At 41.1% G+C, this 20,465-nt stretch overlaps 1 protein-coding gene across 3 annotated transcripts in view; it reads right to left on the bottom strand.

The window, feature by feature from the left end:
* FBRS (fibrosin) overlaps positions 1-20,465 on the bottom strand; it is a 391,643-nt gene that overhangs the window by 219,843 nt on the left and 151,335 nt on the right. For all 3 annotated transcript variants that reach the window (XM_033944951.1, XM_033944952.1, XM_033944950.1), the window contains one exon: positions 6,766-7,007. In XM_033944951.1, coding sequence (XP_033800842.1) covers positions 6,766-7,007 — 242 coding nt within the window. The remainder of the gene's footprint in view (positions 1-6,765; positions 7,008-20,465) is intronic.

The raw sequence follows: 20,465 nt of genomic DNA, 5'->3' as shown, positions 1-20,465 counted from the left end.
AATGCACTAACCAAACAGTAAAGGTTCTAAGAAACAAGAAAAGGGAAAGGGTATGAGACTTGATACACTGACTCTCTGTTCTATATAAAATGTAAACTGTTTTGATTATAACAGGTACTTATTTTGTACCTGGAACGATGGAAGGTTAAATGACACACCCAGAATCACAAGGAGCTACAATAGGAATCAAACCTGGTTCCCCTGGTTCTCAAGCTGCTGCACTAACCAGTAGGTTATTCCTCCACTCCAACTAGCAAGATTCAATATGGTGCAAACAAAGAACAGATCACATAAATAAAGTCTTCAAAAATATTTATTCACCACATTGTGTGGAGTGATGTACTTTCATTGCAACAAGCTGCCAGTCATGCTACCATTCTAGAGAGATGCTTTACCATGTAGATAGAGCTACCTGAACATACTTATATACCCCTGATGCAGCCCTTGCATGGGCAAAACACAGCTGTGCCAGATTATTAGGTTGTTTACTGAATGCTGTAAAGAAATAGTTTTGCAGACTTTGTGTGATTTGCTTTGTCTGCACATGAGCAAACAGTATACAATTAGACCAAGAGCAAAATATGTGCGCCAACATGGGCAAGCACACCAGAAGCATCCGGAGTTATTTGCATACACATCTGCACATTTGCTGGAATGCTACTGTGTACAAAATGTTTGCAATATAATATTTATATGCAGAATAAATATAGCAGAGCAAAGAGCAGACCGAACAAGTATGTAGAGCAAAGAAAATTTATTATAACAAATGCCCGATGTGGCCATGTTTTACCTAAAGGATGCATCAGAGCCAAACCTAGAGAGGTAAAAAAAAGGCAGCAAGCTTCTCTCCAGAGTAACAGCTTTAGATTGGTCCAGAGAGCTCAGTTAAACTTCTCCAATTCATTAATCCAGCAGCAGTAGTGCTGCAGTAATCCTCCACTAACCTCTTCTTAGATTTGAAGCTATCTTCAAAACTCCAGCTTCCACCCCTCACATACAAAAAAAAAAAAATCCCCTGTACACAGCCAAGCCACAAAATACCACCATACAAAGACAAGAAACCCACAAAGAGAACCCCCGATGGAAGTGAGAATACTAAAAGAAAATTTTAAGACAATCCAGGAATGTAAGACCTTTGAAATCAAAATGATAAAATATCTTGACGCCACCAGAAAGGACTTAGGGCTAGATTCACTAAGCAAACCGATTGTGTACCGATCGGTTTGCGAACCCTTTGCGACCCGATTTTACTCCGGCTCGATTCACTCACCTCTCTGCCAATCCGATTCCGATCCACGCATGCAAATGAGGGGAACGGCATGCAAAGTAGGCAGGGACGTGATTCACAACACAAATTTCGCGATCCGAGTGGGCTGGCCAATCAACCCAAGAAGCGACTGCTGGGGACCAGTCGCAAACGTCCTTTCCAGCTCCATTGCCGCCCTGCTCTCTGCACGCCTGCTCTCTGCTGCTCCGAATCTCTTCTGCCTGCCACCCTGCTCTCTCCCAAATCTCTCCTGCCTGCTGCCCTGCTCTCCCGCCCTTCCCTACACAGCGAGCCCGTGGCTTTAACCCACGGGTTTAAAGCGGGTTAAAACCAAGGGCTCGCTGTGCTAAAAAAAGTATATATTAAAAAAAAAAAATAAAAAATCGCAGCTTAGATGGGTCTTAAGACACATGTGCAGACCATCTACAGATGGTCTGTGCATGCGTCGGGATCACACACTATCAATCCGATCGCCCCCATTTGAATATTACCGCTTTCTAAATTCACCGGACCAGACACTGATCGGTCACGATAGGACAGGTTAGTGAATCTAGCCCTTAAAAGACCTAGGGTTTCTCTTGCATTACAAGCCATGCATTTAAATTGTCAACTTCCTATCTCTCTGGCTCCCACCCACCCTTCTCTGTTGCTCACCCCTTCCTTTTCCTGTGAGATGGTCATTGTAATGCTTTCAAGTTTCACTTATATGTGCTGATATTGTCAGCATCTGCTATTTTCTGATTTGAAGGGTTACCTTAGAAAGCTAATCAAAAATGTATTAACTTAGTCCAATAAAAAGGTATCACCTTATTTCCTTTATGCCCTATCTTGAAAGAGAAATTGGATGAGATCACAGCCCCATTTCTTGAATTCTGTGCAAATATTTCATCATGAATATAAGGATATGCAGGTTTGAAGCACAGCATTCTGATAATACTGCTTCCAAGAGATTGCAAGCCTGAGAATCAAGTTAAGGGAGTACCCAAGGTAATGGTTTTCAACTTTTAAGCCCTTTTTAGGGCTTAGAACATGTTCTATTACCATGCATTGAGCTGCTTGGCCACAATACTTATGTTTGCTTTTCTACCAAGAGCAACTATAGTGTGCGGGTCTTTTTAAGAGGGTGTGTCCTCCTTTTGGGCTCCTTCACATATGTCCTACAGATTTATTTTTTTGGCAAATGCCCTTTTATCATAGGAATGTAATCTTTTTGTGTGCCCATGACCAACATGCCTACCTACAGGATGAGAAAAACCATCTCTTGACATTGTGTGTATATGTGGGGCGGAGGGAGGGATGGCAAAAAAGAGACAAGCACAGGGAAGAGTTAAAATGGTGGTGCACCTCTTAACTGGGATGGAGAGCCACGAGTTTTGGTTGCGCTGTTCTTTTCCTCATGTCTCCAAAACAGAACGGTAAAATTCATACTTACCTGACACTTTCCTCAATCTCTGGTGGCTCTGAACTCCAAATTAATGCCTTTGCTTAGAGGCCTCCTAGAATTTCTGTGGGTTTGTTCCTGTTGTGGCTGTTGGCAGTGGAGGGCTGAATAGCTTTGGGAGGGGGGGTGGAGTTTCTTTCAGTTCACAGAATCACATACCTCTCCCAACTTGGCTGGGCTTTAACAATCTATCGCAATTGCTGCAGATGTGAAGGGCTTATCTGGTAGTCAAAACCTGCTTCTCTTATGTAAGTATTAGAAGTGGCAGGCTTGATTCAACAACTGGACTGTTCATGTAATATATCATAATCTCAACGAAGTCTCAGAGTTTGATAGAATCTTCAGACAGTGGGAGCATTTTATCATTTGACTCCACAACCAAAGTATTTCTGCAAGGAATTTGGACTACATTCTTGAAACCAGACATTGATATCTAGTGTTGCAGATTTAGTACATAGGCAAGAAGGTCTTGAGACAGAACACCAATCCTTTCCTGGTGTTCTTGATAAGATTTTCAGGATTCAAAGACTGTACAGTAATGCCTTAGTGCAAGATAAATTATTCACAAAAAATTTAGAGCAAATGCAAAATCATACTAGATCTCTTAACTTAAGGGTATTAAATTCCTAAAGTGCTGGGTCAAACTCATTTAGAGAGATGGAAGTAGTATTTGAGGCTTCTGAGTTTAACTACCTCAACATTATCTCTATTTAATGAGAGAAAGTCAAGGGCACTGAAGGAATGACAGTTTGGATAGTTCTGTGATTTTGGAGTCATTTGGTGAAAATGTTCAAGACAGGTCATCACTTCTGGTTGACTGTATTTTTGAACAGGACTTTAACTTGATTTCTTAAAATATAGATGCAGGACCAACTATGTTTTTCTTGGGACAGAGAATATGGATATATTCAGATGTTTCATATGTGACCCAGGAAAGGCGCAAACTGTTTTATTTTGTGCACCGAGACTTTGGCACTGGGGGCTACTTTTTCCTTTGTTATCTGTTTGGTTAATTATTCTGGAGTTAAATATCTGTTCTTTGGCCCTGAGCAACTATGTTCCTTTCTTGATTTGAAAAAATATCTGGTTCTTCAACAACTCAGATGCCTATGTGTGTGGGTAATGGTTAAAGCCAGGAAACTAATTGCATTAAGTACAACAGGGTAATTTTTCTTTATTCTTTTTCTGATTTCCTTTTATTTCATTTTCTGTCCCCCATCCCCAGTAGACTTCAATGTACAAGTGTTGACCTAGCTTGAACTTTTTCATTAAATGACTCCAACATCACAGAACTATCCAGACTGTCATTCTTTTGGTGCCTTGATTTTCATCTCAAAGAAAAAATACACCTTATTAAATGGAGATAATGTTCAGGTAGATAAATCCAAAGCTCCAGTTAAATACTTCCTTTTCCGATACCATTTATTTTCATGCCCTCCCCCCTTGTACATTGAGGTCTACTGGGAATGGGGCGGGGGGGGACATCTATCTTTTTGAGGATGTTGTTATTTGAAAAGTTTCTTTGTATATACGTTGCTTTGATAAGTTTGCTCCTACCAATGTCACTATTTAAAGTGGATACTCACTTGTTATATTTTCAAAGCTATTAAAAAAATCAGGGAGACAAGAACCTGACTAGAAGTAGCAGTCTAACTCTGCATAGCTTTTCTATCTTGAGCTACTGCTGAGCCAAATTCCTAACTCCTCTTTTTCCCTATAGAACCCTCCTCTCACTTCTCATCTTCTCTGTGGCTACTGCACATGCTGTGCCTCTTTGAGAGGCTACCATAAGAAGATCTTTCCACTCTTTTGCTCCTCTGTTTCCTTAGTTAAGGGAAAGAAAATGACTTAACATAAATGGCTCATTTTTGTTTAAAGGCAATTTCTTCATTTAGGAAAGAAATTAGGATAGAGAGAGAGGGTAGGAACATATTAATTCATGACCCATTGGAGAAGAGAAAGTGCCAAAACATGTTACTTTACAAAAGAAATGAGGACAAACTTTACATGCTTTCAAAATGGATAAGATGGCTGTCAAGCTGAGTGCTTAGTTTTCAGACCTAGTACCTCTTTGTGGTAAATAATAGCACATATTAATTTACAAGCTTGTTCTCAAGCTTGAGACTGCTTGTGTTTACAGAAGAGCTGCTGCCATAGGCACAGTCTTCTGTCCTGAGATGATCAAGTATTTCAACTGCCTTGGAGCTATGCAATTAATTGCCCTGTCTTAGACTTATGCAACTACACTGAAGACATCTGCTTTTTAGGTCAAGGACTCTCAGCCAAGACTACCATCAATGGAGAGAATTTATGACACCGACACTTCATGTCTAGAGTCTTCAAGCTACTGCATGAGGCAACATCAGCAGAGGAAGACCTTTCAAACTGTGCTGATTCAGATGATATTTACAAAGAGGAGACTTTATGCTCTGCTTTCTGCAGAAGCAGAAGTCTCCATTCTGCCTCATGAGCCAGGAAACAATTATGTTATTTTGGTTTATGGAGACATATGCATACAGTGTTTGCATTCCTCCCTCCTTTATGTTCTGAGATGAAACAGATGAGACATCTGGCATGGATATCAATGTTCACAATCTTTCTTTAATGGGTCAGGCTTGGCCAGAACCTTGACTTTGTCTACTCCATGGCCCCAGTTTTTACAATGAAAAAAAACTAAATAAATGAAGAAAGACATGAAATGAAGAAAAACATTGGAAAATAAAGAGTAAAATCCCTGAAGTTTCATCCATTGGGCAGAGCATAAAAAAACAAAACAGATGGGACTGAGCAGACTACTACATGAGTGAAGGTCAAGAAATGCTTAAAACTTTATGTTAGCACTAAGCTCTGGGACAGCTGTTTTAACCCAGTCATGCAATGACATTGCCCACTTCTGTGCCTGAGTCAGTCCTACTAATTGAAGAAGAAAATCATTTTTGCTAATGGAAAGACATTTTTTTTCTATCCAGACTAAGCTTAGTTGTGGGTAAAATGTGGCCTCACTGGCACATATGTTCTATTTATTGTGCACTGCTAGTCATTAGCTCATCACTTTTTTAAAATATTCAGGGATTCTTTTTTTTTTTAACTGCTACAAGAACTACTACTACTTTTCATCAATGTCAGCAAGACTACTTTGCACTGCTGCCGATACCAGCATAGCTGATTCTTTGGTGCAGCATGGCTATAGCAATTTGATGTTGATGCTGCAGCTACCACTAGCTAATTTGCAACAGATGTTTATTTCTACAGTGTCAGCGCATAAAGGGATTTAATCATCAGCTTGTAGTATCAATGTTTAGTTTGCTCCATACATTTTAGACAGAAAAAAATCACTCTCTGCTCTTAGTCTCTGGCTGGTGTGAAAAAGGCATATCCAAGTCACATGAAATACACTTGAAAACCAACACAGAATTGAGTATTTCTATTGGTCTCCTTCTTGTATTTAAAGCCACACAATTTTATGACAAGAAATAATTGGTTTTCACCTGCACAAATCACTTTGAAAATTGTCCTTTCTACAATTACTACTACTCATCATTTATGTAAAACTAATAGATGCAGTGTGTGTGATTTATTGAATGGAGAGTGTAGTAGAAATCAAACTGTAGCCTATTCTTAATTGAATTTGTGCCAAAAAGGAATTCTGCCCTGAAGACATATGACAACACTACTTTAACATTAAATTCTACTTTACCTACATTAATTGGCTGGCTGAATTTTGCTATATCTCAAAATGGTTAAAAGTACATGTACTCTTTCACAAAAAATTTACTTTTAGCTACAGTGAAAGAAGGCATTCATGAAGGAATGTGTAGGTCAGCAGAGGGCAACAATGCATGTTTATTACAATTTTCAACTCCACAAGCAATATCTGCAGCATGAGTACTCTATCTGTAGCAAGTCTCAAAATGAAAAATGTATGACTATTTTTGCATTACAACTGCCAAAAATACCTGTAAATGTTGTTTCGCTGCAGGAAGTTTGAAAATTGCAAATAAATAATGATTAACAAATATTTGGAGCATTTACTTATGTAGCTCAGAGACTCACTTACCAGATAAGGCTGCAGCAGCAGTGGCAGAGTGACCAGCAACTTGCAGCAGCGGAGGTGGTGGAGGCAGCCCTGGAGATGGTGTAAACATGCTGGGATGGTGGTGAGAAGGGGGCCTGAGAGCAGATGGGAAGCTGTGTGAGGAAGAGTGGTTGCTGAGAGGAAGTGGGAGGGATGGAGTAGAGGGACGATGCGATATCTGCGAGGAAGGAGCCAGTTTGCTGGGAATGCTGCTCCGACTGGAACTGAAAAGAAAGGAGAGGCACAATCAGAACATCTCTAGGGATGAAGGGAGGGAAGGTAGATAGAAGAGGTTTAGCAGACAGAAGGGTTAGATGTAAGGGTGATAAATAAGCAGAAAAGAGGTGGGGGGAAAAAGGAAAAGCACAGTTATTTTACCTGTAAAAGTTGTTATCCTGGGATTGCAGGCAGATATTCTCACATGTGGGTGATGTCATCCAAGGAGCCTGGTACCGACAATGCTGAAGTGTACTGTCACTTTAAAAAATTTTTAAGTCTTGAGACTGCCCATATCGCTCATATGCTGGTGCCTTCCCACCTGATGCCTGCTCAAAGGACCATGAGTTCATAAAAAAGCTAAGCTGTCAACTAGGGGAGGTTGTGAGAATATCTGCCTGCTGTCCCTAAACACCTGTTACAGGTAAGTAACTGTGCTTTATCCCATAACAATCAGGCAGTATATTCTCACTTATGGGACTCTCTAACTGAAAGTAAAATAAGGGAGGAGGGAAGTTGGCTTCACGTAGAGAATAAAGTCTGCAAAACTGCTTGGCTGAATTGACCATCTCGAGTGGAATGATTTTCTAAGCAGTAGTGGGATGTGAAAGTATGAAATGAGAACTAAGTGGCTACTTTATTCATGTCCTCAATAGGAGTGTAATGGAGATGAGCTACTAAAGTCGCCATTGCTTTAACCTTATGGGCTGTGACACGTCGCCCTAGTGTCAGCCCAGCCCAAGCATAGCAGAAAGAAATACAGACTGCAAGCCAGGTAGATATGGTTCTTTAGTTGACAGGAGCTCCCAGTCTGTTAGGATCAAAAGACAAGAACAGCTGAGTGAATTTTCTGCGAGGTTTTGTGTAGTCCAAGTAATAAGCAGTCCAATGTGTGGAGTGCAGCCTCACCAGAGTGAGCGTGTGGTCTTGAAAAGAAGACAGGGAGAACCATAGATTGGTTCAGATGAAAGTCCAAGATGATCTTCTTGAGGAACTTTGGATGAGTGCAGTTACACCAAAGGGAGTAACAAGTTTCAAGTTTTATTTAAAATTTGATTAAATCGCTTATCAAATTTCTAAGCAATATACAAAATTAAAATGGGAACAGACATTTGGGACTTACAAGCTTAATATGTTAATATCGCAAACAAATAAACAAATGGAAAGACTGAAACTTTGCGGGAAAACGAGAAAGAAATATAGTAGTAAAAGGATAGTAAAACAAATGGTAAAAATGACGAGGTGGGAGGTTCAAAAGACAAACGAATTAAAACTGAGTTGAGTCCATTTGAAGCACTGCATGGACATTTTCTGGAGGCTTCAATGAGGCTGATACCAGAGCAGTTAGTTTAACTGCCTCTACTCATTGAGAGAAAAAAAGAGCATGTTGTGAGAGCTAATGAATGGAGACTGGGATGAAGAAAGGACCCCCCTCATTCTGAGTGATCAAGGTTGGAAAAAGTTGAAATGTGATGGGTTCCCGGATACAGAGTTGAAGAAGAGGGAATCATGGTTGTCTCGGCCATCGAGGTGCTTTGAAGATCATGGTAGTCAGTTCTTGGCGGAGTTTGAACAATGTTTTCCCTATTAAGGGATTTGGAGGAAAAAGTATACAAAAATGTCGGTCCAGTCCAGAAGTAAGGCATCAGACTCCAAATGATTAGTATGGTATATTCTCGAACAGAAAACTGGAAGTTTGTGATTGTGAGGAGAAGCAAAGAAGATCTAACTCTGAAGTAACACACTTGGGTTGAGAGACCACTCGTGAGGTTGTAGGATTCTGCTGAGCTTGTCTGCTAGAATGTTTTACTTTCCTGCTAGATAGCTTTTAGGAATATATTGCAGGGAATTGCCCAGAACCAGATTCATATCGCTTCTTGACAAAGGAGGTGAGATCCTGTCCCCCCCACCTCTCTCTCACTCCCACTTGTTGGTGTATTACAACGCTACTTGATTGTCTGTTCAGATAAGTACTACAGTGGTACCTCGATTTGTGAGTAACCCAGTTTGCGAGTGTTTTGCAAAACACTCAGCAAACCTTTGACTCGCAAACTGAGCACTGCCCCGATCAACGAGCACTTACAGTCCAGGAAGCGCCGCTTTGGGGGATTCCTCTTCCGTCTTCCGTCCAGCATTCTACATCAGGTGCCTTCCGCAGGTTGGAGGACCTCTGTCTGGGCCTGCGCAGCCGGGTGCTGTCCTGCCTGCGCGTTGCATGTGACATCAATCATCGGCGTTGTGCGTGTCGTGCGGGTGGGGCAGCGCTTGGCTGCGTGGGCTCGGGTGGGGGCTCTCCAGCATGCGGGGGACATCCAACGTGGAGGGTTGGCCGGCGGATGGAGGAGGCATCCCTCTGAAGTGGCACTGCGGGGTTCTCCGGCGGCTGGCATCCCCCTCCCGAAGCGGCACTGTGGGGTTCTCCGGCGGTTGGCATCACCCCCGAAGCGGCACTGTGGGGTTCTCCAGCAGCTGGCATCCCCCTGCCCCCCCCCGAAGTGGCACTGTGTGGTTCTCCGGCGGCTGGCATCACCCCCCCGAAGCAGCACTGTGGGGTTCTTCTTCAGATGACCGACGGAGAAGGCAGACAGAGGAAATGGCACTGCAGCACCCGGCAGGTATAGACCCCGGGTTCTAGAACGAATCGTTGCTGTTGCCACTATTTTCTATGGGGAACTTTGTTTTGATAAACGAGCATTTTGGATTACGAGCATGCTCCTGGAATGGATTATGCTCGTAATCCAAGGTACCACTGTACTTGACTGAGAAATGTATGAAGGGTGTTGTGGTTTGCACGCAACTCAAGACTGACGTGAAGAAGACTCCAGGTGTCCGAGTATGGAGACCTTTGAGATGAGCTCCCCACCTGAAAATGGAAGCATCTGTTGTCAATATTCTCTAATGAGATGGAATATGGAAAAGGAAGCCTCTTGAGAGATTGGTCGGTTGTAACCACCATTGAAGGGATTGACGAAATGAAGAGGTTGCTTGCAGTCTCTGGGATAATGGCTGTGAGGCTTGAGGCTTTTGGGTCTATAGTTCCCATCGAGGTTCTCTGAGATGTAGATGGGCGAAAGAAAGTTACATGAACTGTTGATGCCATGTGACCCAGAAGACACATCAACTGACATGCCGTGATGTTGTGGAGAGCTGACAGCTTGAGGCATATTTGAATCAGGGTATCTAGCCTCTGTTGTGGTAAGAATGCTTGAGCTTATATTGTGTCCACAAAGGCTTCAATAAACTCCAGAGTCTGTGATGGTTGGAGATAGGATTTCAAATCCCAGGAGATAGGACTGCAAATCCCAGGAGTTCTAGAAGTCATATTGTTGATTCAATAGTTGAGCCTTAGGTCCCACCTGGGGGCGCGGCCTGAGGCACATGGTCGGGTTGGGCCCATGTGCCTCAGGCCGCGCCCCCAGGTGGGACCTAAGGCTCCAGGGCCTATTCTGATTGGCCCACGCGCCTTAGGCCCCACCAGTAGGCGGAGCTTTAGGACGGATGGGCCAATCCGGCCTCATTCCTTCGTTGGCTGCCTGCCGGACAGGCGGGTTTGGCTCCCGTCTGTCCGGCCAACTACCAAAGGTACGGGGAAGGGGGGTGGGGGGGGTCGTGGGGGTCGGCCAGGGGGGTCGCGGGTCGGCTGGGGGGGCGGTCGGAGGTTCTTGGAGGGGGCGGTCGTTGGGGGGGGGAGGGGGGTTTGCGTCGAGGGCAGGAGGGCCTGGGATCCCTCCTGCCCGTAATGTAGTGCGGGGTGGGGTTAGGGGGTCGCCGTGGCCAGGAGGGTTTGGGCTCCCTTCTGGCCCGATATTGTCGGGAAGTCGGCGGTCCTTCGGGGTGGGGGTGCGAGTGGTCCTGCCGGGGGGGGATGTATCGGACGTCGGGGAGTCGGCCGGGCAAGAGGGCTTGGGCTCCCTCTTGCTCCGATCGTGGATGCGGGTGCGGGTGGGAGCGCGTGCGAGCGGTCGTTCGGGGTGGGGGTGCGAGCGGTCCTGCTGGGGGGGTGAATCGGGCGTCGGGCGGGGTGGGAACTATGTTTAAAAACTTTTGTATACCGCGCTCAGGCATATAACGCACGAGGGGTATGCGCGGTAGGTAAAAACGCGTATAACGCGCGCGTTATATCCGCGAAAATACGGTAATTTTGTTGTAGTAGGAGCCAATTTATTTAACAAATATGTACAAAACATATCCCACTTGGATAATTGGTTTTCAAGTAACAGATTATCAAAGTCATTGATATATGCGAAACCTAAGAAAAATAAGAAAATTCTTTTCCAAAGAACACTTCAAGATCATTGTACAATCCCTCATACTCAGCTCCTTAGATTACTGCAACAGTCTCTACCTACCTTGCCCAAATACTATGATAAAACAACTACAGACCGTTCAGAACACAGCTATCAGACTCATCTACTCGCTCAGCAAATTCGACCACATCACACCCGCCTATGTAGACTCTCACTGGCTTCCGATAAAAGCAAAAACTCAATTCAAACTCTACTGCTTACTTTTCAAAGTAACCCATGGTATGGCCCCCAATTACCTGAACAACCGTCTTTGCCGCTGCCGACTACCCAGATCAAGAAGAACTCAGAATCTTTTCACCTTCCCCCCTCATAATGGTACCCGACATAAGAAACTTTACGACAGCCTTCTAGCAACTCAGGCAGCGAAAATTGACCCCACCATCACCAAACTGATGATCAAAACAACAGACATCAAAGTGTTTCGGAAAGAAATCAAAACATTTCTTTTCAAAAAACACGTCCTTACTTAATATTCCCCTCCCCAATCGCACATGCACTCTCCCCAGCAAATAACACACTAGTCATCCCCTTGAACCTCATTTACGAAAAATATCCAAACTCCTAAATAAGCATCTCCCTTAGGTATCCATTTAACCTTCTCCTAAATAAGCATCTCCCTTAGGTATCCACTTAACTGATTCCTTCAAAGTTAGGTATCTTTCTTCAGTTGCCTATATTGTTTTCCCCACTGAACCTTGTAACTACTTGAACCCTGTCAAGTTATTCTATCGATAAATCCAGATATCTTATACTTGTATTCCTATACCACAACATGTAATTTACTTAAATCGTTGTAATGTAATTCTCTCTGTAATGTCCTGATCTCTTTTAACTGTAATCCACTTAGAACCGCAAGGCACAGGCGGAATAGAAATCACAAATGTAATGTAATGTAATATTCAACTTGATAGCTGAGGTGATTGACGAATTGTCTAGATTAGTGTAGTATCGAAAAGATATTAGTTTGGGTGAGCCTGAGACTAAGTTTTGTGATTGATGTCAGCACAGGTTTCGATGCTGAAGATGGTGCCTGTGTGTTGGTGGACATTCCCGATGCTCCCGATGTTGTCCTGAATAACTTTTCAAACTGGAGTTGCCTAGCCTTTATTGAGTGTTTTTGAAGTTTAGAGCAGTGTAGACAACTGTCTACGTGGTGATCAGAACCTAGATACTGAACACATCAATTATGTAGATCAGTGACTGAAATGGCCCTGTAGAATCATGCACACAGTTTAAAGCCCCTAGAAGGCTTTGACATGGAGGAAAAGACCCCGACGCAAGATTGAAGGACTCAATGGTCCAGGAAGGACATGTAAAACTGAACCCCAAAAAAAGGCTTGATGCCCTTGGTGTGAGTGAAGGCTTGAAGTGGCCTTGCCCGAAAAACAGTTTTGAAAAAAGAAAAATTTCTGAAAGACTAGAAATTAAATAAAAGGGTAAACTGATGAAAAAAACTGAGAAGGCAGAAAAACAGAAGTTTTAGGTGCTTTGGAAGAACTAAAAAAAAAAAAACCAGCTTCTTATCTCCACCCACGAGCCGATGTCGGACGGGAAGTTACCGGCAAATGCACGGTATAGGCAGTCTTGAAACTTAAAATTGTTTTAAGTGACAGTACACTTTAGCACTGTCCATACTGGGCTCCATGGATAACATCACCCACATGTGAGAATATATTGCCTGCTTATCCTGGGATAAGCCAATTTACTTACCCATAGTAATTTTTTCCATAGACAGCAGGAGGCAAGCCCTAACTAAATGCGATGACCACTGATGTAGCCTGGTGCAGAAACATTTTTTCAGCCAGATTCTTTGAGAAGCTTTAGGGAAGGTCCCACTGAGCGGGTACTTCATTTCTCATTTGCTGCTGCCTCCTGGGATCACCTCAGTCTTTATTAAAGCTCAGATGGGAATACAATTCCTTGGGGAGGTTAATGGGGAGGGGGCAATTTTTCCAAATGGGTTTGTTTTGCACTGATAGGTCACAAAAATGAACAGCAACTGAGTTGATGGAAAAATGCATCATACCAGTAGTTATTTCAAGAAGCTTTATTAAAATAATAAGGATGACTTAAAATCATTAAGTCCAAAGAACACTTGTTCAAATGGAGCACCACTGGTTAAAGAATTCTTGATCATCCAGGTCAGGGGTGTCAAACTCAATCACAATAAGGGGCCGAAATTTAAAACACAGGGTAAGTCGAGGGCCAAATTTTCTATTAAGATACTTAGTAGAAGTATAGATCCTTCCTCGTCCTGTGGCACGGTCAGGCCCTTCTGTGGAGCGCCCTGCTCCAACCTAGCTTTTACACTGGGACTGGGTCCTTCTGCCTACAAATGGGTACTAAGGCAGCATGGAGAGAAGCTTGGAGCACCACCTGGTCCAGGGCTGCACTTAGATGTGACACAGTCACCTAGGCCAACATAAAACAGCCAGGCGGGCTGGATTTGGCCCCCGGGCCTTGTGTTTGACACGTGTGATCCAGGTGATCATCCAGAAACAACTGTGGTTCTTTCTTAATCCTAGGGCCTCTAAAGATCCTTTTCAAATGAAAGAATTATAATATTGTTGCAAAATGCAACTTATCTATAATAATAAAATGCTAAGCGCGCATGCGCACTCTAACCGCATGTTCCCTGAGCCCTGATCTGTCGGGCTGTGGCAGTAGGAGTGCGCATGTGCGCCAGACAAACCTCCCTACTCTCCACCTCACGCCGCTGCGACTGAGGATAGCCGCCATGGCAACTTCAAAATTAAAAAAAAGGCCCAGGCTCCACAACGAGAAATGAGAACTGCCACGCGCACACAGACAGGGAGGCAGGTAATTCAGGTACCCCGAGCACAATACGGAGCAAGGAGGTGATCGCGAGCTTTTCCCGCCCCTCTCCAGATTCGGGAAGGGATCGGGACAAATCTCGCACAGCGGTGACCCAGGATTACCTCTCATCCGGCAACACAGAGAGAGTTCCCCCCGCCCCTACACGCCAGGGCACTGCACACCGATGACGACAGAGGGGAGCTGTCAATCACTGAGGCTTTCGCATGCGGGTGGGGGGGGTCTAGGAGTGCGTTCGCCTCAACTTTTCCCTCTTTTATTCCAGTCCTTGCAGGTACCCCGGTCCGGCCGAACTAGGAAGCACGGGGAGTGGCTCCAGCCTGCCCTTCTGATGCCAGTCGTAAGATGCAAACTGAAATAAATAAGCTCTGCCCTTGCCCTAGCACCGTTTCTACCATGGAGGTGAGGCTGCTCGGTTCCCTCCCTTGGTGCCAGGATGGTAAAGTTAGACCTTTTTAAAGCTGCAGGGGGGGGGACAGAAATGCTGCTGCATAGGGGCAGGGAGAAAGACAGATAGTGGGAGGGAGGGAGACAGAAAGAAAGACAGACAGACAGACATATATTCTAGCAGGGGGGAGGAAAAACAAAGGGAGAAGGGCTGCCAAGGGGTGGTGGTGGACAGCCAAGGAAAAAGAAAGACAGAAATACAGAAAGCGGCTAAGGGGAGAGAGAGAGAAAGAAATAAAGACACACACATACATATATTCTAGCACCTGTTATTGTAACGGGCTATAAGACTAGTTTTGAATAATATTCTTCTTACTGGACCATTTATAAACAGGTGTCTCCAAAGAGGGTACTTCTTATCAGTGAATAAGGAACATAACATGAAGATGTTGTAGATGTTCCTCACTGAAACTGAGAACATTGTTCCAGGGTTCAAATGCCTTGATGGCTGTCCTTCCTCAAAGTGATCAAGACCAATTAAACCGAAGAAACAATCCCCTGCAGATAGGCCACAAAAATGAACAGCAGTGGTGGATTACCTTCAGTGGAAAAGGGGATAATCAATATGCAAGGCACTGCAATATAGCAGTGATTTTTGGTGGCAACTAGCCTTTTTATTTATTCTTCTTTCTTTCTTTTTTGTTGTGTTATTTTAAGGCATCTAGAAATTAAGAGAAATGGGTCTGGGGTGGGGATGGAGCTGGATTTTAATCCTCAGAGATTCTAGAGGACAGGCTGGCCAAATATATCATCACATCTAGAATTTCTTTCTAGATAGTAGTGTGATGTGAATATATGGATGAGTCAGTATTGCAGTTTTGAAAATTTCTTCCATGGGAGGCTGACCTCAAGCAGACTACCGAGGCAACCTTAGCTCTGACATGACCCTTAAGAGTAAAGCATGCCTGAACATAAACAAAAGAAATGAAAACTGCTAGCCAACTGGATAGAGCGTGTTTGGTCATGGCATCCCTCAATTTATTAAGAGTCAAAAGAAAAAAGTTGGATGTACTTTCTAAGGGCTTTAGTTCACTTGAAATACAAAGCAATACGCTTTTGTCTTTGTGAGCATCAGGCATGTGGGGAAAATACCGACAGAATGATTAACTGATTAAGACTGAAATCAGACATTACTTTAGGAAGGAAATTTGGACAATGTGCAGAACCATTCTGTAGTAAAGCTTGGTAAAAGGCTCATCATTTTCTAGAGCCTGGATTTCACTTTGTGCACAGAAGTATTGCCCCCAACAAGAATTTCCAGATCAAGTACTCTAATTACAGATGTCTAGTGGCTCAAAAGAAGCCATCATCACTTGGGTTAATACAATGTTGAGGTGCTATAACACTGCAGATAGCTTGAAGAGAGGCTTCAATAAAAGAAAGCCCTGCATGAACCAAACGCAGAGATAAGTTTAATGCTGATATACACCAAGTGTACCTTAATGGAGCTGGCTTTCAAACCCGGCTCAGACAAATGTAAAAGGTATTCAGTTTCTGTGTGGTACAGGAAAATATATTAGGGCCTTTCCAACACATTAAATGGTAATTATTTACTCTTATGTATATGCACCAAATGAGGGAAAGGGTGAATTTCTTCGAAACCTACTGCCTAAGATATTGCTCTTTAAAGAGGGCTCTCTTATCGTTGGCGGGGATTTCAACTTGACAGTACACCCATGTTTGGATAACACAAGGGGAGCCCTCGATATAGTGCCCGGGACAGGAAGTGGTTTCGAGATTTTTGTACCATGCTTTTGGTGGAAGATGGGTGGCAATGGTTGCACCCGCGTGATCAGGATTATACCTACTACTCACCCACCCCATCAGTTCTACTCAAGAATAAACTACTTATGGGTTGATAAAGATTTATTACATAGTATCTCTAATGACACAATTGAACCAATCATGTGGTCAGATCATGCCTCGGTGTGGTTGCAGTTGGGCAGTCCATCAGAAGACACTGGGCAGAAATTCTGGCAGCTCAATGATAGCCTGCTGGATGATCCAACTCTTGCCCTTAGGATTTGGTCGCTGATTGAAGAGCATCAGCATTTCAATGTAGGTGGGGAGGCGTCACCAAGTGCGGTATGGGAGGGACTTAAAGCGACCCTTCGGGAACATCTCATTTCCATGACTGCCTATCATAAGTGTGAGTAGCAGGAGGAGGCTTGGTTAGTACATCTGATCACCAGACTAGAGAGTGCTCATAAAAGGCAGCCATGGGATGCGCAGTTACGGCAGCATCTTCAAGCTGTGTGTGACCTAGATTTAGCTAAAATTCAGTTTCGACTACAACTTTTGAAACAGCAGCATTTTGAGTATAACAACAAGGCGAGTAGATTGGTTGTCCATAAGTTAAAGTTGCAGCAGGCCCAGAGGACCATATTTTGCATGAGGAGCTCTGCGGGTGTGGTGGTGCGCAGGGGAAAGGAAATTCGCAATTGTTATAATCGGTTTTATATGCAATTATATTCGGCAGGGGCGTGGCTTGGACGCGCATGAGGACGGTCGGATAATAGGAGAGCTCCGTAAAAAAAGACCTTGAAAGTATTAATAACTCGTAAGAAATTGAAGAAAATAAGAATATAACTTATCTAATGAGTAATAAAGAAGAAAAAAAGATGGCAACTGGGAAACAGAATAAAAATGACTTTGCGGTTTCAGGTAGCAATAAGAGAGCAAAACCTGAACAAGAAAGCGGTTTAAAAATACCAGATATAGAGGTTATGAAAGAACTAAAAGAAATTAAAGAAATGCTCTCAATCATTACTAAAAAAGTTACAGATTTAACGGAAGATGTCTCTACACTAAATAAGAAGATGGATTTGCTAGAAATTAAATCAAACAACTTAGAAGAAAGAATGTTAGCAGTAGAGGAAGAAGTAAGATATAACCAAACGGACAGAGGAAAAATTGAAATACTCACTAAAGAGCTTGAAGATTTTTCGAATCGCGAAAGAAGAAGTAATATACGTCTGATTGACTTGCCGGAAGGAGCAGAAAAGGGAAATCCGGTTACATTCATTGAAACTTTATTACCCAAGTTACTTCCGTTACAAACAAAGTTCACTATAGAGGTTGAAAGAGCACATAGAGTGCCGTTTAAAAAGGCAGTAAATCAACACGGTCCAAGACCATTTATTTTTAAACTACTGCGGCACCAACAGGTCATGGAAGTATTACAACTGGCAAAGAAAAACAAAGGTTTAAAATATCAAGACGCATATATTCATTTTGTACCGGATTTCGCTAAAAATACAGCTATAAAAAGAAAGAAGATGCTTGATTTAAGACCAAAATTAAGAGAATTAGGAGCACAATATGGTCTAGTTTATCCTGCTAACATGAAAGTGACTATTGGCAATAAAACTTTAACTTTCGATGATGCAGAGAAATTGGAGAATTTTATTAAAAATTAAGATATTCCAATGTCTTCATAATTTTAAAGAAATATCTTTCATTTATAAATAAATTTAGATAAATGAAATGTATTTTTAAAAATATATATTTAGTTTACAATGAAAAATAGCAAAGATTTGAAAAATAACGAAATAGAATGTTTATCAATCAACTAATACATTCTATTAACGATACTCTTGAATGGAATTGAATGAAATCAATATTCCAAAGAGAAAGAGTTAAACATATTAAGGGAGGTTAAATATATGAAGTTAAAGATATAATATAATTTGAAAATACAATAGTAGTGAAAGGTTCCAAATATATATGTGAATTGATAATAATTTTAGATAAGACATTTCCTTAAATGGATTAAAAAAAAAAAAATCGGAACGATTTTAATTTTAAAGTGGAAGAATTTATTTTATTATAATTATATTGCCTGAAAAAGAATGTTATTAGATTTGGAATGGATGTGATGGGAAGGTGATGAATATGATATTAATAATTATTATGATTGAATAAGATGTTTGGCGGACTCAGGTTTTCTCCTTGTGGGGAATTACTATGGAGGCACATACTAAGTAAATTGAGAGGAATAGAAGAAAATTTTTCCGGAAGAAGAGGATAAGAATAATGTTAAAAATAACATTGAATTCAAGAGACTCACATCCCTGAAAGACAAAACGAAAGAAACAAAGGATATAACATATTTACCGGAAATACCATTATAATATTAAAACTAATGGAACTACAACCAAATGACATCGCTACATCATATAATTGAACTATGCTTACTTTTCAAAAAAAAAAAAATATATATACAATGGATTAAATCCCAGATCTGGGTGTCTTTGGAATATATTGAGAAATGAAGAAAAGAAGAAAGAAGAGGAAACGGAAGATTAGAACAGACTCCTACTTTAAAAACTAAGTTGGACTAAAACATATTCGCTACAAGAATCCTCCTCTCCTTTAGACATATATCATATATCCTAAAAGAATGCTGATATATGAGATTGGTGTGTGCTTCTGTGGTGATTTCTTCCATAGGGGGGGACCTCTTAGTTCATGAATTCATCGAACACATGTCATTATGTTCCCATCATACTTATTTAATGATAATAGTATATATAACGAAATATAGGTAATGCTGAATAGCTTATAAACAAAATGGTAAATAGAAATACAATAAAATGAAATTAATAGTCTTTCATATAGATATATTCAAAGTTTATTGAATATAGAATCTTAGGATTATATCTTTCATAATAATAATATATTTGACTTATAATGTATCATCACTATAACAATATATATTTAATGTTATATATCTAATTTTATCTTAAATATTTAATGATTTAATTGATATTTACAATAAGAACAGGTCTTTATGGAGTGTTTTATTATCGATCTATGATGCGTGTTTCCAAGTATACACAATTTTTAATTAAAAGGGCGGGTGGGGAGGGGGATTGGAAAAGGAAAATAGGGGAAAATAATGAAATTTATGTTAAATATGTGCAGATGTCTGATCAAAAATTTATTATTAAAACTCCAATTAAAAATTTACTTAATATATTAAATGGCAATTAAAATTTTTTCCCTTAATGTCAATGGTCTAAATCACCCAATTAAAAGAAAAAAAAATATTAAGCTTTCTCCAAAAGCAAAATGCGGATATTTATTTCCTGCAAGAGACACATCTTACAGGGTCTGAATCTAATAAACTAACTGGGGGTTGGGTTTCCAAATGTTTTTTTGCTCCTGCTTTAGGGAAAAAAGCGGGAGTTGCTATTCTTATAAATAAGAAATGTATAGCAGATTTCAAGTTAATAAAATTTGATCCATTAGGAAGATGGGTACATATTAAAATGGATCTGAGAAATACAACCCTGGATTTATTCAATTTATATGCTCCTAATTCAAATCAACTGGAGTTTTTCAAAAATATTCAACAGATATTACTACCACTGGCTACTTCTAATTTAATAGTAGCAGGAGATTTCAATGCTGTAATGGATCCTATTTTGGACAAAAAACCAAGTAAAATTATGAAATCTTTAGGATTAGACAATTTAATACAATCTTGTAATTTAATTGATATATGGCGTATCCTTCATTTTAATGATAGGGAATATTCCTTTTGTTCTCAGGTCCATAAATCATTTTCAAGAATTGATTATATATTTGTTTCTAATAATATAGCACAAAAAGTAATAAAAGCAATTATTGATCCTATTATTATCTCAGATCATGCTGGTGTGTGGATTGATATACAAAATGATATATCAGCTTACTTTAAACCAATTTGGAGATTTGATAATGCTCTACTTGCAGATATGAAATTTATAGAAGACATTAAAATAAAAATACATGAATTTTTTCAAATTAATAATACAGAAAACATAAATATTGAAATTTTATGGGATGCTTATAAAGCAACAATGAGAGGAAATATTATATCATATTCTGCAT

This window comes from Geotrypetes seraphini, chromosome 5 (assembly GCF_902459505.1).
Source record: "Geotrypetes seraphini chromosome 5, aGeoSer1.1, whole genome shotgun sequence".
NCBI lineage: Eukaryota > Metazoa > Chordata > Amphibia > Gymnophiona > Dermophiidae > Geotrypetes > Geotrypetes seraphini.
This window is presented reverse-complemented; position numbering and strand designations above follow the sequence as displayed.